Source organism: Emys orbicularis, chromosome 3, assembly GCF_028017835.1.
Source record: "Emys orbicularis isolate rEmyOrb1 chromosome 3, rEmyOrb1.hap1, whole genome shotgun sequence".
Taxonomy (NCBI): domain Eukaryota; kingdom Metazoa; phylum Chordata; order Testudines; family Emydidae; genus Emys; species Emys orbicularis.
Genome location: NC_088685.1, coordinates 213,127,984 through 213,146,777, shown reverse-complemented (window position 1 = coordinate 213,146,777; position 18,794 = coordinate 213,127,984). Strand labels below are relative to the sequence as shown.

At 42.2% G+C, this 18,794-nt stretch overlaps 1 protein-coding gene across 2 annotated transcripts in view; it reads left to right on the top strand.

Moving 5' to 3' along the window:
* NPHP1 (nephrocystin 1) overlaps positions 1-18,794 on the top strand; it is a 36,636-nt gene that overhangs the window by 149 nt on the left and 17,693 nt on the right. The window contains exons 2-15 of one of the 2 annotated variants that reach the window (XM_065401582.1): positions 1,246-1,319; positions 3,710-3,770; positions 4,771-4,907; positions 5,221-5,235; positions 5,828-6,038; positions 7,841-7,942; positions 8,772-8,872; positions 9,369-9,411; positions 9,982-10,069; positions 10,682-10,776; positions 12,158-12,286; positions 13,373-13,447; positions 15,142-15,252; positions 17,470-17,552. In XM_065401582.1, the coding sequence (XP_065257654.1) occupies positions 1,246-1,319; positions 3,710-3,770; positions 4,771-4,907; positions 5,221-5,235; positions 5,828-6,038; positions 7,841-7,942; positions 8,772-8,872; positions 9,369-9,411; positions 9,982-10,069; positions 10,682-10,776; positions 12,158-12,286; positions 13,373-13,447; positions 15,142-15,252; positions 17,470-17,552 (1,325 nt within the window). The remainder of the gene's footprint in view (positions 1-1,245; positions 1,320-3,709; positions 3,771-4,770; positions 4,908-5,220; positions 5,236-5,827; positions 6,039-7,840; positions 7,943-8,771; positions 8,873-9,368; positions 9,412-9,981; positions 10,070-10,681; positions 10,777-12,157; positions 12,287-13,372; positions 13,448-15,141; positions 15,253-17,469; positions 17,553-18,794) is intronic. The other variant, XM_065401581.1, reaches the window with a different exon arrangement.

Here is an 18,794-nt window from a genome sequence, read left to right as displayed (position 1 = left end):
GGGTTGGGGGGATCCAGTCTGGGGAGGGGGAGCGGCGCCCCCTGCCGGCGGGGTGTGGGGGATCCAGTCGGGGGAGGGGAAGCGGCGCCCCCTGCTGGCGGGGTGTGGGGGATCCAGTCTGGGGAGGGGAAGCGGCGCCCCCTGCCGGCGGGGTGTGGGGGATCCAGTCTGGGGAGGGGGAGCGGCGCCCCCTGCCGGCGGGGTGTGGGGGATCCAGTCTGGGGAGGGGGAGCGGCGCCCCCTGTTGGCTGGGTGTGGGGGATCCAGTCTGGGGAGGGGGAGCGGCGCCCCCTGTTGGCTGGGTGTGGGGGATCCAGTCTGGTGAGGGGGAGCGGCGCCCCCTGTTGGCGGGGTGTGGGGGATCCAGTCTGGGGAGGGGGAGCGGCGCCCCCTGTTGGCGGGGTTGGGGGGATCCAGTCGGGGGAGGGGGAGCGGCGCCCCCTGCCGGCGGGGTGTGGGGGATCCAGTCTGGGGAGGGGGAGCGGCGCCCCCTGCCGGTGGGGTGTGGGGGATCCAGTCTGGGGAGGGGGAGCGGCGCCCCCTGTTGGCGGGGTGTGGGGGATCCAGTCTGGGGAGGGGGAGCGGCGCCCCCTGTTGGCGGGGTGTGGGGGATCCAGTCTGGGGAGGGGGAGCGGCGCCTCCTGCTGGCGGGGTTGGGGGGATCCAGTCGGGGGAGGGGGAGCGGCGCCCCCTGTTGGCGGGGTGTGGGGGATCCAGTCTGGGGAGGGGGAGCGGCGCCCCCTGTTGGCGGGGTGTGGGGGATCCAGTCGGGGGAGGGGGAGCGGCGCCCCCTGTTGGCGGGGTGTGGGGGATCCAGTCTGGGGAGGGGGAGCGGCGCCCCCTGTTGGCGGGGTGTGGGGGATCTAGTCTGGGGAGGGGGAGCGGCGCCCCCTGTTGGCGGGGTGTGGGGGATCCAGTCTGGGGAGGGGGAGCGGCGCCCCCTGCTGGCGGGGTTGGGGGGGATCCAGTCGGGGGAGGAGCGGCGCCCCCGCTGGCTGGGTGGGGGATCTAGTCTGGGCAGGAGGGGCGGTGCCCCCTGCTGGAGAGGTGGGTGGGGGGATCCAGTTTGGGGAGGGGGAGCGGTGCCCCCTCCTGGTGGGGTTGGTGGAATCCAGTCTGGGTAGGGTAAGTGGTGCCCCCGATGTTGTGGGTGGGGGTTGGGAACAACTGTTCTTTGATATCCGAGCCACTGAGCCTATCTGCCCAGTGCTGTGCATCTCTGAAGGCTGGACTCTTACCGTGCAGGTGGATGCATTGCTTGCTGACAGCAAGGAGAGGGGGGCCCTAGACCCTGCGAAAAGGAAGTACCTTTTTCAGAGGTAATTAACCCTAACAGTACACACTGCATAGAGGCGAAGCACACTGCTATATCTGAAATCTAGGCTGAGGGGGTGACATTTGTGTGATGCACTATTAGCTATCTCATGACTAAGCAATTTATTACTGAGCGATAACTGCAGCTGGTTTTGATAGAAATTTTGCTAATCAATTTCGCTGATAAATTCATCTTCAGTGATGTGGCGGGATGCCCATATAAATGAATTACTGGGTGGCAGAGTAGACTAGTGGGCTGGGAGCCAGGAGACATGGGTTTTAGTCCCAGTTCTGCCACTGACCTCCTATGCAGCCTTGGTCAAGCTGTTTCACCTTTCTGTTCCTCTTTTCCCCACCCGTAAAATGAGGATAATATACTGTCCTTCCTATGTACCTTTCCTTTGCTTTGGACTCCCAAGTCAGGCAATGGATTGGAAAGGGTAAAATAAGAGAGGTTGATGTTAACTCTCGCACACTGAACATATGCATAAACAAAAATATTATATGCATTTAGGCCCTGATCATGCAAACTGTTACACATGTGCTTAACTTTACTACAGTGGGTAGTCCCACTGAAATCAATAGGACTACTTTGAGCAAAATTAAGCACATGCAGATGCAGAAGTATTTGCAGGATCAGGGATTCAGTGGCCTAATTAGTACTTGACTGTGTGCACTATTAGTGGACACCTATGGTACTACATAAATAATAAAGGACTTAAAAATGGCATATTATATGTGTATGAGTGAGTTAATGCTGCCCCATGAATCTTAGATTTTTAATATTTTTACTTCTTGTGTGTGAACTAATATTATACTAGAAGCCTTTTACATTTAATTTTCGGTTAAAAATAAATACAGAAGAGAATCCACCTATGTATGATATAGTACAGCTGGGTTTGACGTTTTTACCTTGTGTGTGCTGATAAACAACCTAGTTGCAGTACTGTGCAGATCACATTCTGCATCAGTGCAATTCTGCCAATTATATAGCTTAAAACTTACTATAAAGTTTTTCTACACATCCACAGAACCATTTTTTTTCTTTCAAAACTGTGTCATTTTGAAAGAAACCCATGCAACTCTCCGCACCAGAAAGCGTCATTGAGAACTATTCACGTATGCAGTGAAGATTCAAAATCAGCCTTTTAGAAATGAACAGGTCTCAAAAAGGTCTTATGCTACTTAACTTTAAAAATATTTTTTTATGCTCAGAGAATGTGATAATTGCTGGATAGAATTTCTGCTGTAAAGGCTGTAGCTCAAGCATAAGGTTATTCCTTATTATTTAACAGAGCAAGGCCCCAATCTTGTTGTGTGGGGCCCAGGCAGATTGCTGCACCTGCGCGAGCCCCATGGGAGGCAGCAGGGTTCAATGCAGGTGCAAATAGTTGGCTTGTGTGCTACACAGTGCAGAATTGGGGCCTACACTTCCAGTGCACCCGTCAGTAAAATATATGAGATAAAATATTTGTTAAATCAATGAGTACATTTGCTCAGGACAGAATCAAAATATTTTTAATAATACAATGAGACCCCTTTAAACACTTTTATTTTGATGTGCTAAACTGATGTTTTCTCTTGCACAGTATAAACCTGTGAAAAAGACAACAAGTTTGAAATTGATAGTATGATAGTGTTCTATTTGTGTTGGTTAGCCCTGGCAGGCATAGTATATCTTCTGTGCAGTGGATTGACCACTTTGCTTGGAGAAAAAGCAGCACAAAACTGTAGCAGAGAAATGTAGCTCTGTTCATAGGAAAGAGAGCTTGAGTAAATGAATTTCACATGTATTGCAATATCATGGGCTGAGTCCAGCCATCATTTCTCCCTCTCGTCATAATGCAGTTCTTGTGGAAATTATTCCAGCCAAAGTTCTAAGGCACCTCCATGTGTGGCTCCATTGTGTGGAAAAAGACATATGGATGCCATGTGGCTTGCTCTCCTTTAAAAAAAATTTTTTTTTTAAGTTGTAATCTCTTTCTGCTTGTGTGTCAGATCATGTTGGCTTTAGCCTACCACGAGGCAAATACTAGTTTCTTCTTATGCTATTATTTACATAGCACCATAGATGCATACAGAGAATTTAGGAAGGCAAAGTTCCTGTTCTAAGGAGCTTAAAATCTAAGGTCCTGATCCTGGATGAATCCAGGTCCTTGCACCTGTGAAAAGCTCCTTTGCCTATGGTCTTGCAAACATTTACATGCTTAACTTTTGTGCACTTGAGTAGCCCTATTGACTTCAGTGGGACTATTCATGTTTGTAAAGTTACATATGTACATAAGTGTTTTCAGGATCAGGGGGCTAACTTACATGTTTCAGAAATTGTACACAGTTTTAGTCATTTATACAGCAGAAGAGATCGTACAACCTTTGTCATTTGTTTTCAATATAGATGTATGGAGTTGAAGAAATCAGTGGATGAAAATACATCTGTTCTTCAAAACTTGAAAAAAGTAAGTTGTGAGGTTAAAGCATTTCCTAATTTCCCAAAATAAATTGTACAGAATGTTCAGAGAATGGTAATATTCTTAGATTGTAAATTCTTCAGGACAGGCACCATCCCTAACTTTTTGTATAGCAGCTAGTCTGTCTGGGCTCTGATCTTGACTGAGGTCCTTTGGGATTAGTCTAATATTAAATAATGATATATTTTTCTGCATGCCTTATAATGTAAAGTTCTGTGGTTGAAGAGTTTCTTAGCATTACTTAATATTCCAGTGGGTTTTTTTAATAGGAAAAAAATCATGGAATTGAAGAATAAGAATACAGATTTTCACCCCCCTCTTGGCTAGATGAAAGATCTAGAAAAATGTTAAGGAAACTGTATAGTAATAGATTTCAGGACTGATATTATCTAAACAGGAAATGGGGAAATGGCCATCCCTGTGCTTAGTTACTTAAATGATATCAAGGCAAGAAGCTAGAACATATTGATCAAACAAGACGTTAAAAGTAGCTGAGAGCGCTAAGGCCTGAATGCGTTTAATCCTAATACTCCTCCTTCTCCACCCCACTCCGCTGCCCACCTCTGGCTGTTTTATGTTAACTCACTGGAGGGCCTGATCCGGTAGGTGGCCTCTGGGCACGCCTACTGGATCAGGCCCTGCATATGACTTAGGTGGCTGAATACTTATCGTCCCCTGGTTTGTGAATTGCTCTGGGGCTTAGGCAGAAGATAGGTGCCCAGATGCTTAGAGGGAGGCAGTACTGCACAAGCCCAGAGGTGGAAACGTAGGTACCTAGGGAACTTTTACTGCAAAAACTTAGGTGCTGAGTGAATTTAGGCACCTGCAGGATTTGGCGGTGGTTGTGCATTGCAGTGTTGCCAAAACAAGTATTTTGGTGCCTAACTCCATTTGTGCATTCTGGCATAAATGATTAGCAAACACAATTTAGCTGAGGGTTTAGCTTCATTTGATTCCTTCAGCAGTTTGGTGTATTCTTCTTTCTTAGACTGATGAGCCTGCACCTGTGGGGAATTATAATCAGAGAAAAGAGGAGGAAGAAAAACAATTGTTAAAACTCTCTCAGCAGCTCCAGAAACTTGCTGCAGTCCTGAGTCAGGACAATGTGACCAAGGGTTACACTGTGTAAGTAGTATAAACAGGCAAATACATTTTAATTCGCCTATTGTTAAGAAATATTAGGAAACAGGTGGCTTATAAAAATATATTCATTTGTACAGCTGAAACAGACTCATTCTTGTATGAGAGAAGCTGAAGATAAAATACCAAAAAATTCCATATAAACTGTTCTGAAATGTGGTCACTGTAGCATTCATATCCTTTTCATTTTTGTCTTTTTATAGTATGTCCCTTCCAGACATTGAAGCATGGGCCATTGCTCACCTATTCCCTCAGAGAAAACCTTTCTTCTCTATGCCCCAAACGTTCTAGCACCAAGAACAAAGAGGCACCAGTGGAAGCACAAGTTGCTGTGCCATGGGAAGGAGGTTTCTCTGGGGTCCCTGGAGGCTGGAGCCCTCTTTGCACACAGGGAAAATTGAGGCTCAAGAATGTGGGGTCAGAAAAATAAACCAAAACATAAAAGGGGCCAGACCTGACTGAAAGGCAGGGAGAGGCACATAAAAGAATACCGTCAGCAGGTAGGCACTGCGCAGGCTGAAGAGCCAGAATGGTGGCTGAAGATGCACAGCTCCTGTGGGGAGCAGTTTTGTTGACTGCAGACAAGAAGGATCTGACTAGAAGATTCCAAGGGTTGTGGTTAGGTCCAAAATAGAATGTAACCATCAGGGGTTGGGAAAGGGCGTTTATCTTCTGGACTGCAACCCCTGGCCATAGGGACCACCGCACACCCTTAGAGTTTGGGAATTTCTGCGTCTTGTGCTAGGAAGCTGAGACCCAGGAATGAGAACCCTGCTGCAAGGTAACTTCAGAAATGCTAAATGACAAGGAAAGTAATTCTCATTTATATTCTGTAGAATAATCTGGAGACGATCCATTAAAATAAGAAATTGTGGTAAACGTGGGGTGTCGTTTGTCTTGTGCAGAGATGGGAAATGTCAAAATAGTCCTCAAACAGAACAGGAAAATGAGGAAGAGGAGGATGAGGATGAAGAAAGTAGTGGGGAGGAAGATGCTGAAGAGGAGGAGGATGAAGAAGAGGATGATGATGATGAATTGGAAGATCAACCAACAATTAAAGAATGTATCACGGTTGGTGATTTTGTTGCTCAGCAGGAAGGGGATCTCACATTTAAGGTACATATATCTTTGAAAATATTATAAAATGTGTTTGAACACATACTGCATCCTCTGAATATCAAATGACTGTGTGTATTGACGGCTCAGAACTCTGATTAAAAAAATTAATGCAAATCCACTGCTCTCTCCAGTCCCTCCTTTCCAACTGCCCATCTCTTCTTCTAGACCGGGGGTTCTCAAACGGGGTCGTGACCCCTCGGGGGTCGTGAGGTTATTTGGTGGGGGGTCTCGAGCTGTCAGCCTCCACCCTAAGCCCTGCTTCGCCTCCAGCATTTATAATGGTGTTAAATATTTAAAAAGTGTTTTTAATTTATAAGGGGGAATCTCACTCAGAGGCCTGCAGTGTGAAAGGGGTCACCAGTACAGAAGTTTGAGAACCACTGTTCTAGACATGCCATCTTGTCAGACTATCCTGTCTATACAAAATAGTGCTTCTGGAGTAATCCTCGTATCCAGCTGCTCTGACCATATCCAGTTCCCTGCACTTGCTGCTTATTTTTTTTCCACATCAAATTCACATCTTCAGATCTCTACATAAATCTCAGCCCTTCCTATGTCCCTCTTAATTCTCTTTCTTTGTTGCTCCCTTTGTTTCCTTTTCCCACTCTTGCCATTGTGCCTTTCATGTTCCCTTAAACTTGGGGTAGCCTCTTATTTTTATCCACTGAGCATTCCTCCATACTCCTTTAATATCCATTTTCCCATGAATCCATTCTACACTGGTCTTAACAAAGACTCACCCAAACCTCCATTATCTGATGTTCTATCTTAGATTGTGAACTATTTGGGGCTGGGCTGTATCTTATCTTTGTTAAAGAGCAGTGTGTGTGTGTGTGTGTGTGCTTCAAAAATGGTTAGTAATTTCTGGTTGGAAATGTTGTGATGAAGCTTTTTCAGACTACTGTTTGGAGCAAAGCAGTCAAGAAAACTCCTTACAGATGCACACTTAACAGGGAAATCAGTCTGTGCTTTTAAAAACACTTTAACAAACTGGAGAATGCCAAAGCACGAACTAGCATGGTGGGGCTATGAGCTGCCATGTGGCACATGGGTGTTTGGGCCTTGGTCTCTTGTTTCTGGCCGTTTGAGTGTGAAGAACCATCTAGCAACCACTCCTTTTGACTCAGGAGCATATTTGATAGATGAGCTCTGAAAGGAGCCTTTGTGGCTGGAATCTGTAAGGTTAAGTACACCTCTACCCCGATATAACGCTGTCCTTGGGAGCCAAAAAATCTTACCGCGTTATAGGTGAAACCGCGTTATATCGAACTTGCTTTGATCCGCCGGAGTGCGCAGCCCCGCCCACCCGGAGCACTTCTTTACCGCGTTATATCCAAATTCGTGTTATATCGTGTCGCCTTATATCAGGGTAGAGGTGTATCTTTGTTTACATTTCCCCAAAATCTACTGTGCCTTCAAGAGCGGCTGAGCAAGAGGAAACCTTGGAGGCATATTCTGAATGCTTGGCCTGTAACTCTACTGAAATGCCTTCTAAGTTTTGTTTCTTATCTAAAAATAAAGTTGAGCTTTTACCACCATTGGATATCAGGAAAAAGTAAACTAGTTCACTAAAACTGCAGTTGTTTCAAAGAATTCATGATAAACCAGAATATGAAATCATCAGGGTAAACCAGTCCTAGATAAATATTAGATTTAAGAACAAATTAAAAGGCAGTTGCATTTTATTCTAAAAGACAGAATATGGCCGACAGTTGTTCCATGAGTAATTTTTAAACATCTGAATATCAATGCATTTGTCTCTTTTCTTCTCTCTCTCCACCCGCCCCGCATTACTGAAGAAAGGTGAAGTGTTGCTCATACTTGACAAAAAGCCTGACGGTTGGTGGATGGCTAAAAATTCCAAAGGGGAGAGAGGCCTTGTTCCTAAAACCTATCTCATGGTTAGTATGCTTCCATCTTCTTCCTTTGTATTTGTACATCAGAAATATGATGGGTGAGAGTGTATAAAGCTACAGATGGTTAGCAAAGCATTTTGTCTCACTTCACAATGATAAATTATATTGCTGTTAATTTTTTGTAAACAAAAGCGGAACCCTTGAAACGTGAGCTTTGACATGTAAGGGCAGCTGTGAATACCTAGTAGTGCTATAGAGTAATTCATATTCTGAGCTTAAAGAACACTTTCAAAAGCTCCTTTTAACTTTGTGCCAAAGTTTTTGTGCCCCATGAGACTTATTTAGGTGCATACATGGCATTTGTGCACTTAAATTGGGTAGATGTCTAATGAGAAAACATGATGCACACATTTGTGTTTAGATAACCCACTTGGGTAGATTGAGTCCTGTCCTGAAGTCTGACCTTTTGTAGCTTGTTGCATTGCACTGGTGGTTCTCTCTTGTGAGAGAGCCTTGCAGGGCCAAATCACAGAGCACATCAAGTAGCTATGGTTACTTTGTACTTCAAGGTTCAGATGCATTTTCCTCTCTGAGGAGGCTTGCTCTGGAAATGAGCTCTCTTGTTTACCATTTTAAGAGGCAAAAACTTGCTACCATAAAAAATGTAAAATTATTGACTTTAGCTGCAGAACCCAGGATAACATCATATTCTCATGGTACCCTGTAGATGTCAGTCATTTTGTTCACTGACCATTATAACCAGCTAAGCTCCTCTTCTAAGCTCTTGAGACATCATGATGAGCGCTCATACTGTTTTTAAAGTCTGAACTATGAAGTAGATAAAACACTTGACAACCTTAACCCTGAATTACAGGCATGCAATAAAGGAGTTGGCCAAGAGCCAAGTGAAGAGGAAAGTGAGGAAGACATAGAGGTGGTTGATGAAACAGCAGATAAAACCGAAATTAAAAAAAGGTAAAATGAGATTGCATTGGAGAAAATGAAGTGAAATGTAACCCCCTCCTTGTCATCATTATTTTTTTTAATGTGGGTGGTAAATTATTTGAAATGCAATACTTTGTCAGTTATGTTTCTCTTGGTCTGTAGCAATAGTTTTTTCAATACAGGGGCAGCTGGATTTATTGTGTAGATTTCCAGTTTGAACTTTGCTTTCAACTTCCAGTCATTTCTTTCGTTACTAGGGTTTTTTTTTTTTTTTTTTTGCCTCATAAAACCAAAGAGTGGCTGCTGTCCTAGCTTCATAAACCACTCCACAGAGTGCAAAATAGTAATGTGTTTCCCAGCTACCTGTTGATGGGCACATCCACCTGATGTACAAGATTTCCACCATTCAGCGACAGATGCATGTGTTTTATAGATATAGTAATTGTTCATTATGCATCCATATGTTGGCAATGCATTCATATTGGTTTGCTTTATGGTGTCCTTTTATTTCCCACCCTACCTACAGAACAGATTCTCACTGGAGTGCTGTTAGAAAAGCTATCACAGAGGTGGGTATATTTCTTATGATATTACCTTAATGTTGTAATGTCAGTGTAATCCATGGCTACACTATTTCTCGACAAAGCAGGTTCTGTCAGTGTGGTATAGCAAAATGGGAGGTTGTGTGTAATCATCCATGAGGTCAGTCTAAGGATGTTTTGTGCTGAGAGGCCAAAATAGCTCTTAAGATAACTTAGGGGAACAGGTATCAGAGGGGTAGCCGTGTTAGTCTGAATCTGTAAAAAGCAACAGAGGGTCCTGTGGCACCTTTAAGACTAACAGAAGTATTGGGAGCATAAGCTTTCGTGGGTAAGAACCTCACTTCTTCAGATGCAAGACCATTCTTGCATCTGAAGAAGTGAGGTTCTTACCCACGAAAGCTTATGCTTCTGTTAGTCTTAAAGGTGCCACAGGACCCTCTGTTGCTTTTTAGGGGAACAGGTGACTGAATCCCAAGGTTTGTGTGTTCTCCTTTGTGTTTGGCTGCCCTGGGATTGGAAGTTAGGTTAAGGACATAAACTAGTTTGTGGTTAGTGAAAATTGCAGCAAATTTAGAAAAAAAACCCTTATGTTTTGAGCAGAATAATACCATTGATGTGTTGGCAACCATGGGAGCTGTTCCTGCAGGATTCCGACCATCAACTCTCTCCCAGCTCTTAGAAGAAGGTAAGATTCTCTTGCAGTAAGTGCAGTGCAGGATTCGTTATCATCTGTGATGAGTTTCTGATCCAAATTACTAGTCTGTTAAGAACAGTCTCTTTCATTTTAAATTATTCATGATTGGTTGCCCATACTGGTTGTATATGACTCAATAGTGTGTAAGAGTCTTCTTAGTTTCTTTCTTTATTCATCTGGGGTGAAATCCTGGCCCCATTGAAATTAATGGCAAAACTCCCTGTGACCTTGATGATTTCACCCCTGGAAGGGGAGAAATCTCCAAGGCAGTTCCTGCAGGCAGTGTGGAATAAGAATACTAAAAACCCTTTTCCCCCCTCCCCTGCCACAATTTCTGTAGCCATAGCTTAATTGTGGACTTAATTCCTTTAAGCTCGAGAGGGCACTTGAAGAATGTTGATAGCAATGTTTTTTATTAATTGTACTTTTTGATTTCCTTTTGTCCTAAGAAATAAGATGGTGTGGGTAGAAAACACTGTGTTCCATAGATGGATGTTTCCCTGTAATGATGAAATCTCTAACTAAATTGAATCTCTGCCATTAGGAGAGATGGGTGAGGGAGTGTAAACAATATAATAAAATGTTAAAACGTTGTTTTTCTAGGGAATCAGTTTCAAGCCAGTTACTTCATACAGCCTGAATTGACTCCTTCACAACTGGCTTTCAAAGACCTAGTGTGGAACCCCGAAAAAGACACTGTAAGTAATTTCTGTTGATTAAAGTTCTGAATGCTGTCGCTTTTAGGATAGATGACCAGAGTCTTTCGATGAAGCGGTCCAGAGCCCAGAAAACAAATATCATGTTATTAGTAAATATTGAAGTGAGATAAATGTTAACATTCTTCTATGTCACACCAGAGCATTCCAGGCAGTAGATATTATCTCATCCTACTAGCTGACAGCCAGAACATCAAGAGAAACATGTGATGTCAGACCCTAGATAAGAACCAATTCCAGCTGAGCATACCTGTTGCTTTCCAGTCTTCCAGGTGAAACAGCTGTACAAATCCTTTAGTTAGATCTTAAACTTTTGTCTGACACTGTGAAATCCCTTGGTTCAGTTAAGTAGTTGTTTTTCACTGTGAGGTTTTGGTTCATTTTCTAACATAACTTTGCAATATCATTTGAATATTGTAGTGGCAAAAATGTGTGTAAGCCAGGCATTTAGAAGAGAGTAGCTCAGAAAATTGAAATGCCAGACTTCCTCCTGGGTCTTTGCTTATCTTGGTATCAGTGGGAGAACCTACTGTTTGACACATTAAATTAACTTGCATCTTCCACGTTATGGATGTGAATTACAATACAATGTCATTGCCATAAGACAAAGAGATGATCTGCACCAACCATTCCAGCTTACATTGGATAGACAGGATGTTCTCAGCCCTGTGTCTTGTCTGAGGGTACATTATAGGACACAGACTCCTGGTACATGTTCCAGATGGACATGGAAGAGTATTGAACTTTGGCCTGTATCGGAGTGTGGGTCTGTGGACAAAACTGAAGGGTGAGTGGGTGGTGTTGGTGTATCCTGCCCACTGTGGCATGGTAGATAAGCTTCAGACGTTTGTCATTATTAAAAACAATCTGTGTTGTGCAAATAAGTGGCCTGTGTACAACCTTAACTGTAACTAGACAGTGCTTTTTGCCAGGGCTTGTTAGATGGCTTTTTATAAAAATACTTTGATGACTTGATGGAGGTGAAATAGAGGTGGTCTCAAGCCAGACCCTGGTAGACCTGTGTTCATAAAAGCACCATCACACTTAACATTAATTAGCAGACGTGTTGTCTGAGCAGAATGGCCAAGAGCTGAATGGCACGGAGACTGACTGTTGTCCCCTAGAGGGGGTCTCTTCACAAAAGGGTTGAGATATTGCAGAAAAGCTGTGCTGTTGCCCTTGTGCTATACCTGTTCGGTGGCTAGAGTAATCCAGTCTCCATGGCACTGTGACACCTGTCACAAATCCTAAACACACACACACACACACACACACACACACACTATAAAACACATAATTATACTATATTTAGGAGGACCATGTAGATTTAATTCTCTGTTTTATTATTTTGTCTGCTTCACAGATTCAGCCAAGACCAACTCGAGTATCACTGATTTTAACTTTATGGAGTTGTAAAATGATTCCTCTTCCAGGAGTGAGCATACAGGTTCTCAGTAGACATGTTCGACTCTGTCTTTTTGATGGTAACAGGGTGAGTTGCTCTGATGCAGTAAAATGTAACGTTCCCAAAACAGTGAGGTTAAAACATGATGTATTTAAGGGATTTCTGAATGGATTTAAAATGATCACATTTGGGCTGCCTCTTCTTATGGGTAAAATTTTCAAAAGTGCCTAAGTGATGGAGGAGGTTAAGTTCCATTTTTAAAAGTGACTGAAACATTTAGGAGCCCAAGTCTCATTGAAAGGCAACGGGACTTGGACTTGTAAATGCCTCCGTCACTTTTGAAAATGGGACTTAACGTCTAAGTCACCTAGGTTCTTTTGAAAATTTTACCAATTTCATTTAACCCATTTGTGATGCTTTTTACACACAAGAAACAGATCTGCTGAGTACGTGTTATTTTTTACAGTCACTTTTTGGAGTACAATTGTACTTTCATCTTAATTGCAGTTTACACACCTTTGAAAAAGTAATATGAAAATGAAATATATAAATTTACTATAACTGGGCTAATTTCAGAGACTTTTTTTTTTAAAAAGAGCTTTCTGTAAACTCACGTTATTTTAGTAAATAAATTCTCAATGCAAATTTGATTGTTTGTCTAAAAAGCACCAAGCATACTTATACCATTGTATAAATTATAGACACAACATTAGTTTCTTAAATCCAGTTGAATAAAAATCTTATAATCCAGAGTTTCAAAATTCTGAAAACCTTTTATAATCTGCCACCAACCTCTGTGGACTCCTCAGAGTTCAGAGGACTCTTCCTCATTCATTTCACCCCACTATTCTCACCCCTACATCAAATCAGATATGTTCATGACCGAGGGAGTGTCGCATTGCACCTTCTGCAGCTGCTGCTAAGTTGCTAGAAGCATTGCTAGAGAGGCTGTGCTGGGCTTGGTGATTCTTCTTTCAGGGAATGTGATTCCTCTGCAGTGTTCTTAACACGTCCTAGCTAAGAAGGGTGAAGGACAGACATGGTCTGATCCTGCACGGCAATGCTGAATGCTGGACTAGCCTTGCATGATCCTATGTTTTCTTAGAGCTACATAATTTTCCAGAAAACTAGTTTTTAATATTTTCCCCACCATAATTTCCTATCTCATTTTAGGTACTGAGTAACATTCATACAGTTAGAGCTACATGGCAACCTAAAAATCCCAAAACATGGACCTTCTCTCCACGGGTAGGTATATAGCCTAGCAAATGGACTTGGCCAGTATGTGTGTGTGTCTGCTAGTTGTAATACATCTCACTCAGATGTTGTCAGCCAATAGGTTCATCTCACTTTTAGTCTTCTTACATTTTCTTCATATATTAGAACGGTAAAAATGGGACTAATCTGTACTGTGCCTGAGGTATTTAGCCCTCAAAAGCATTAGCTCTGTATGAAGGGCCGTATCTTGCAAACACTTGCTATCGAGCATAGCATCTAGTACCCAGTAATCCCAGTGACTTCATGGTGATAAAGCACAATGCTTGGTAGTGTTTGCAGGATTGGGCCCTAACACAGCATTGCTGTTGGCTCACTTAAGTCAAGACTGTTGCAATTTCTCTCGGCCAACAGATCTGACCAATACATTTTCAGTTTGGGTCAGTTTGATGTTGATGATAATATCTGGCAGTCTCCACCCATAGATCGCAAAACCTCTACAAAAGTGGGCATGCATTATAATTCCTGCTTTACCTATGGAAAGACTGATGCACACAGATGAAGTGACATGCCTAAGGTCACAAGTACAGTATAGCTAAGATACGATAAATGTTGTAAGGCCCACAGCTGCACCCCCTCAGAGGGGAACTGATAAGGTTTTATTAGCTAATCAGGACTGGGTTAGGTGTAGGCTTGGCAGAATTCCATTTTTTTTCGGTTTCAACAATATTGATTTTTATTATTTTTTTCAATTCTTAATTATTTTTATTTTTACAGTTGTTGGAAATTAATGGAGGATAGCGTTGGAGTTTGGGAGGAGCCATTCAGCAGCAGGATGGCCTCCCCCATGGCTGAGAGCTTGTCCTTCTCCTCCTGGGCCTGGCCAGGGGTCTCTGCTCTGGCCAGGCCAAGACCATAGCCTTCCCCACACCTTGCGCCTGCAGGGATCCATTGTCACCAGCTCTGTAGCCATGCAGCTCTGCAGTCACGTGACAGCAGGGCAGCAGAGAGCTCTCTGTGCTGCTGTAGGGCCGGTGACATGCCATTCTTGCAGGCACAGGGTGCGCGGGGTAGGATGTACTTGTGCTGTCTGTTGCCTATGGATAATTTTTTTTGTCGATTTCAGTGTGAAGTTGAAATCGACATTTGACAACATCTGTCAATTTAAATCGAATCCTGCCAAATAAAGTTGTGTGTGTACCAAGGAAATGCTGTGAGGAACGGGTGTTAGTTATTCAGCAAGTGGCACTCGGTGCTTGGAATCAGTATAAACTTGAACACTAGAATGTGTTATTAGCAATGGAAAGGAGGAGAGTGCTGCTGTGAATTAACTTCCTTTGTAATTTCGTTATCACAGTTTATGACTGATAACCTGCCTTAAACTGATGTTGTGTAGGAACACTGTACGCTGTCAAAGAACTGCTGTATGTTAACTCCAGGGGTGGCTGTGTTTCTCTGGTGGGCAAAATCGTCTCTTGTTTGTAAAATGCTTCGAATGCCGATCATTACTAAAGGAGTTACTTTTACAGATTAGCAGCATTTTATGGAAAAACAGAATGAGAATAGTATTTTTTGCCTTAAATTGAATCTTTTTCGTTAAAAGATAGTGATGAATAATGAGATTGAGTCTTTTACAGAAGATCCTAGAATCAATGTGTTCAGAGGTTTTTAAAAATTGGAATCTTGAAGATCTACACTCACACCTTATTTTTGTTTTAATTTATTAGGTAACAGGCATTTTACCCAGCCTGCTTGATGGTGACTGTTTTATCAGGTCCAATTCTTCATCTCCAGACATTGGTATATTATTTGAACTTGGCATCACTTATATTCGCAATGTAAGCATATAAAGATGGATACATTTTCAAAACTGAATGTTTTATTATTATTACTTCCAGAATCTCAACATCAAACAATCATAGTACAATAGAAAACTTTTTGTTTTTTATTTTTCCTTGGCTTTACTAGTTTTTTTAAGTGAGTGCTAGTCAAATGTTAGATTGACAGCAGTGGAAACTGAAATCCTATTAATCCACAGAAAAGGTATAACATCCATCTCACCCCACCCACTACCATCTGTGGAAGAATAGAAAGGTAGTTTTCGCTCCTTGTTTAGCGATCAGAACACTTTCTCTTTCTGATCACTGGTCATCAGAAAGTTTTACTTGTCCTGAAAGCATTTTTACTGGTCTTCCAAAGATCTGACATGCATTGTAATTATTAAGGACCAATTTCTTATCATTCTGGTTATCATCTTGCTTTCCCCATTGCCTTCTAATTTTGGCATGATTAATAGCTCATAATCAAATTGTTCAAGAATAATCTTTTATATAATTTGAAAGCTGAAATTGCAAACTCTTTCAAAAATGTATAACATACTGGTTTCTAGCTCCAGTGGTTACTATCTGTCTGATTTGGTACTTAGAAGGATTGAGACTAGAGGGTGATGTGCAGAGAGCCAGTTATCAGCGGCATGAGCTCCCATGAACTCTGAGATATAAAACCAAATAATTACACCACTGGAAAGCAGAGATTCTTCGCTGTCATTTCTGATGGTTCATGAAATATTGGCTCTGAAGAATCACTTGTTCCTCTGTCTAACAGTACTTTTTGCCATTGTTTCAGGGCAGAATATAGCAAGTTCAACATGGGTCATATAGTCCCGCTCTGCTGAGTCACCACATTAACTCTGATTTTTCCCCTGTAGCAGGTATAATTTCATGGTCTAGGAGAATTGTATATATAAATAGACTAGCTCTGTGTCTTTTGATCATTGGCGGTCTGGAGGGGCCTGTTGGGGAATGATGGCCTTCATTATGCTATTTGTCTAGTCAGGATTTTATTAAGGATGTGTGGCTAGAATATGGTTGTACAAGGGCTAGAGTTTGTGCAAACACCCTGTTGGTCTTAATAATACCTAGCTCTTGTATAGCACTTTCCATCTGTTGATTTCAAAGCACATTACAGAGAAGGTAGGGATCAGTATCTCCATTTTACACATGGGGAAACTGAGGCACAGAGAGGCAAAGTGACTCCCCCAGGGTCACCCAGCAGGCCAGTGATGGAGCTGGGAATGGGACTCAGGAGTCCTGAGTCCCAGTCCAGTGTTCTACCCACCAAGCAACGCTGCCTCCATTACAAGTAAAATATTCTAGTGTTTGTGGTCACTGATATCATAAAAATGGTTGTTATAGATTGATAAACTTCACTCAATTACTTTTTTTTCTCAGCGCATCACTAAAGGTTGTTTGGAGGCTTTACAACTATGCATTTCCTTATTGAGGGCTTGTCTACATGGTGCAGCAAAGTATGCCAGAGGGGTGAGATATGTGAAGTGCAGTAATGTGTTGCACTCTACCCTCCCCATGTAGACCCTGCCGGTGTGCTCTAAAAGGTACCTAGTTTGTGTTAACCTAGTCATGTTAACCCAGTGTGCTTTGCTGGCGCTGTGTAGGCAAGTCTTTAATGTCTTGCTTTCTTTAGAATTAATCTTATCTTTGCATTTCCTGGCTTTCTAAAGCTTGTTTTTTATAATTACAACATTTTTGTAAGGTTTTGTAACTCTTAAATTACTGTTATGAATTCTCAACCTCAGCTCCAGTTTAACTGGTGGTGATTGTTGTTTGTCTGGTAATGTAATTTCAAAGGCCTGTGGGTGAGTGGATTTGTTGTTTGTATTTTTTTAAGTTCCCCGTAGACTAAGGGTAACTTCAGATACACAATTGGACAGATATTTTCATGTGGTAATAGCTGCACAATTGTCTAATTCCAGCCCAACCTTTATTTGAAAATCAGGCCCATAATCTCTATTTAACTTTTTAGTTGCATGTAAACACATACCTAACACACACAAGGTTAGGGCAAAAGACACTCAAAAATGTTGTGATCTATACCCAATCCCCTGAAATTTTCAAGGTATATTTACATAGTTCTGGAACCTTTCATATTTTTAAGGGAGATCTTTTATCTGTGGTTCCACAAAGTGTCATTCATCTCTTAGGTTTTCTATTTTTAGCTGGCTGAATAAGAAGTTTTATTCTTCTCTTACTTTCTAGTCAACTGGTGAAAGAGGAGAGTTAAGCTGTGGTTGGGCATTTCTAAAACTCTTCGACTCCAGTGGAATTCCAGTTTCTTCCAAGTAAGTTGGCTGTATTTTCCTCTCAGAGTATGAGGATTTTTTTTTAAACTCATACTTTTGCTTGCATTTTTGATGTACAAATTTTTGTTGCAGTTAGCAGTAGAGCTGGAATTTCACATGTATTAACTGTATATATAAGGACATGTGTATTTAATTGCAGAAAAGTTAATCAGATTTGGGATTCTAATATTCAGGTGATGCTGGAACTTCTAATCAGCATGTTTTTGTCCTAACTATCCACCCCTCAAAGGCTCAAAATTAAGTATCCAAAAACTGGAATGCAAGTGTATTTTGCAAATGATTGTTTTTGATCTAGGTTACTACAGAGAAATTAGGTTAAGTGGAAAAAAATTAAAAATCCAATTTATTAATCCCCATTGACACTCAGTTTATATTTTTGCATTTATCTTGGCCTAGACAGTGAAAATCAATTTGGTCACTTTAACTTTTTCATAGATCCATAGTCTATAAGGCCAGAAGGGACCACTGTGATCATCTAGTCCATAGAACCCCCTCCCTGGATTAATTACTGTTGGAACTAGAGAATTTGTTTCAGAAAAATATCCAATCTTGATTTAAAAATGGTCAGTGATGGCAAATCCACACAACCCTTGGTAAGTTGTACCAATGGTTAATTAACCTCACTTAAAATTCTGTACTTTGTTTCCAGTCTGAGTTTGTCTAGCTTCAACTTCCAGCCTTTGGATCTTGTTAAATCTTTGTCTGCTGGACTGAAAAGACCATTATTAAATTTTTGTTCCCCAGGCAGGTACTTATAAATTGTGATCAAGTCACCCCTTAACATTCTCTTTGTTAAATTGAATAGATTGAGCTCCTATCATTATGTCTTTTGTTTACAGGTTTATGTCTAATATTCCAAAAGCTTATGCTTCAGGGCTTCAGCCAGCCACCTGTAGGGATCAAGAAGGGATTCCTTCCCTCTATCCCCCGCAATGTATTCTGGGTTTTTTGGTCTCCTTCCTTTGAAGGATCAGAGATGGCCACAGCTGGAGATGGAACACTGGACAGGGTGTGTCATGGCTCTGAGGTGGCATCAAGCATTTCTCTCTCTCTCAGTGCTTGGCAGGCTGGTTCTTGGTCACATGCTCTGGGGCTAACTGATCACCATAAGTGGGGTCAGTGTAGGGGACCAGGGTGAGGACAGTCTGGCTCAGCAGTCACAGCTGAGTTGGGGTTCACACATCAAGAAATGTAGTTGGTGAGCAGGGGTTGGGGAATCGC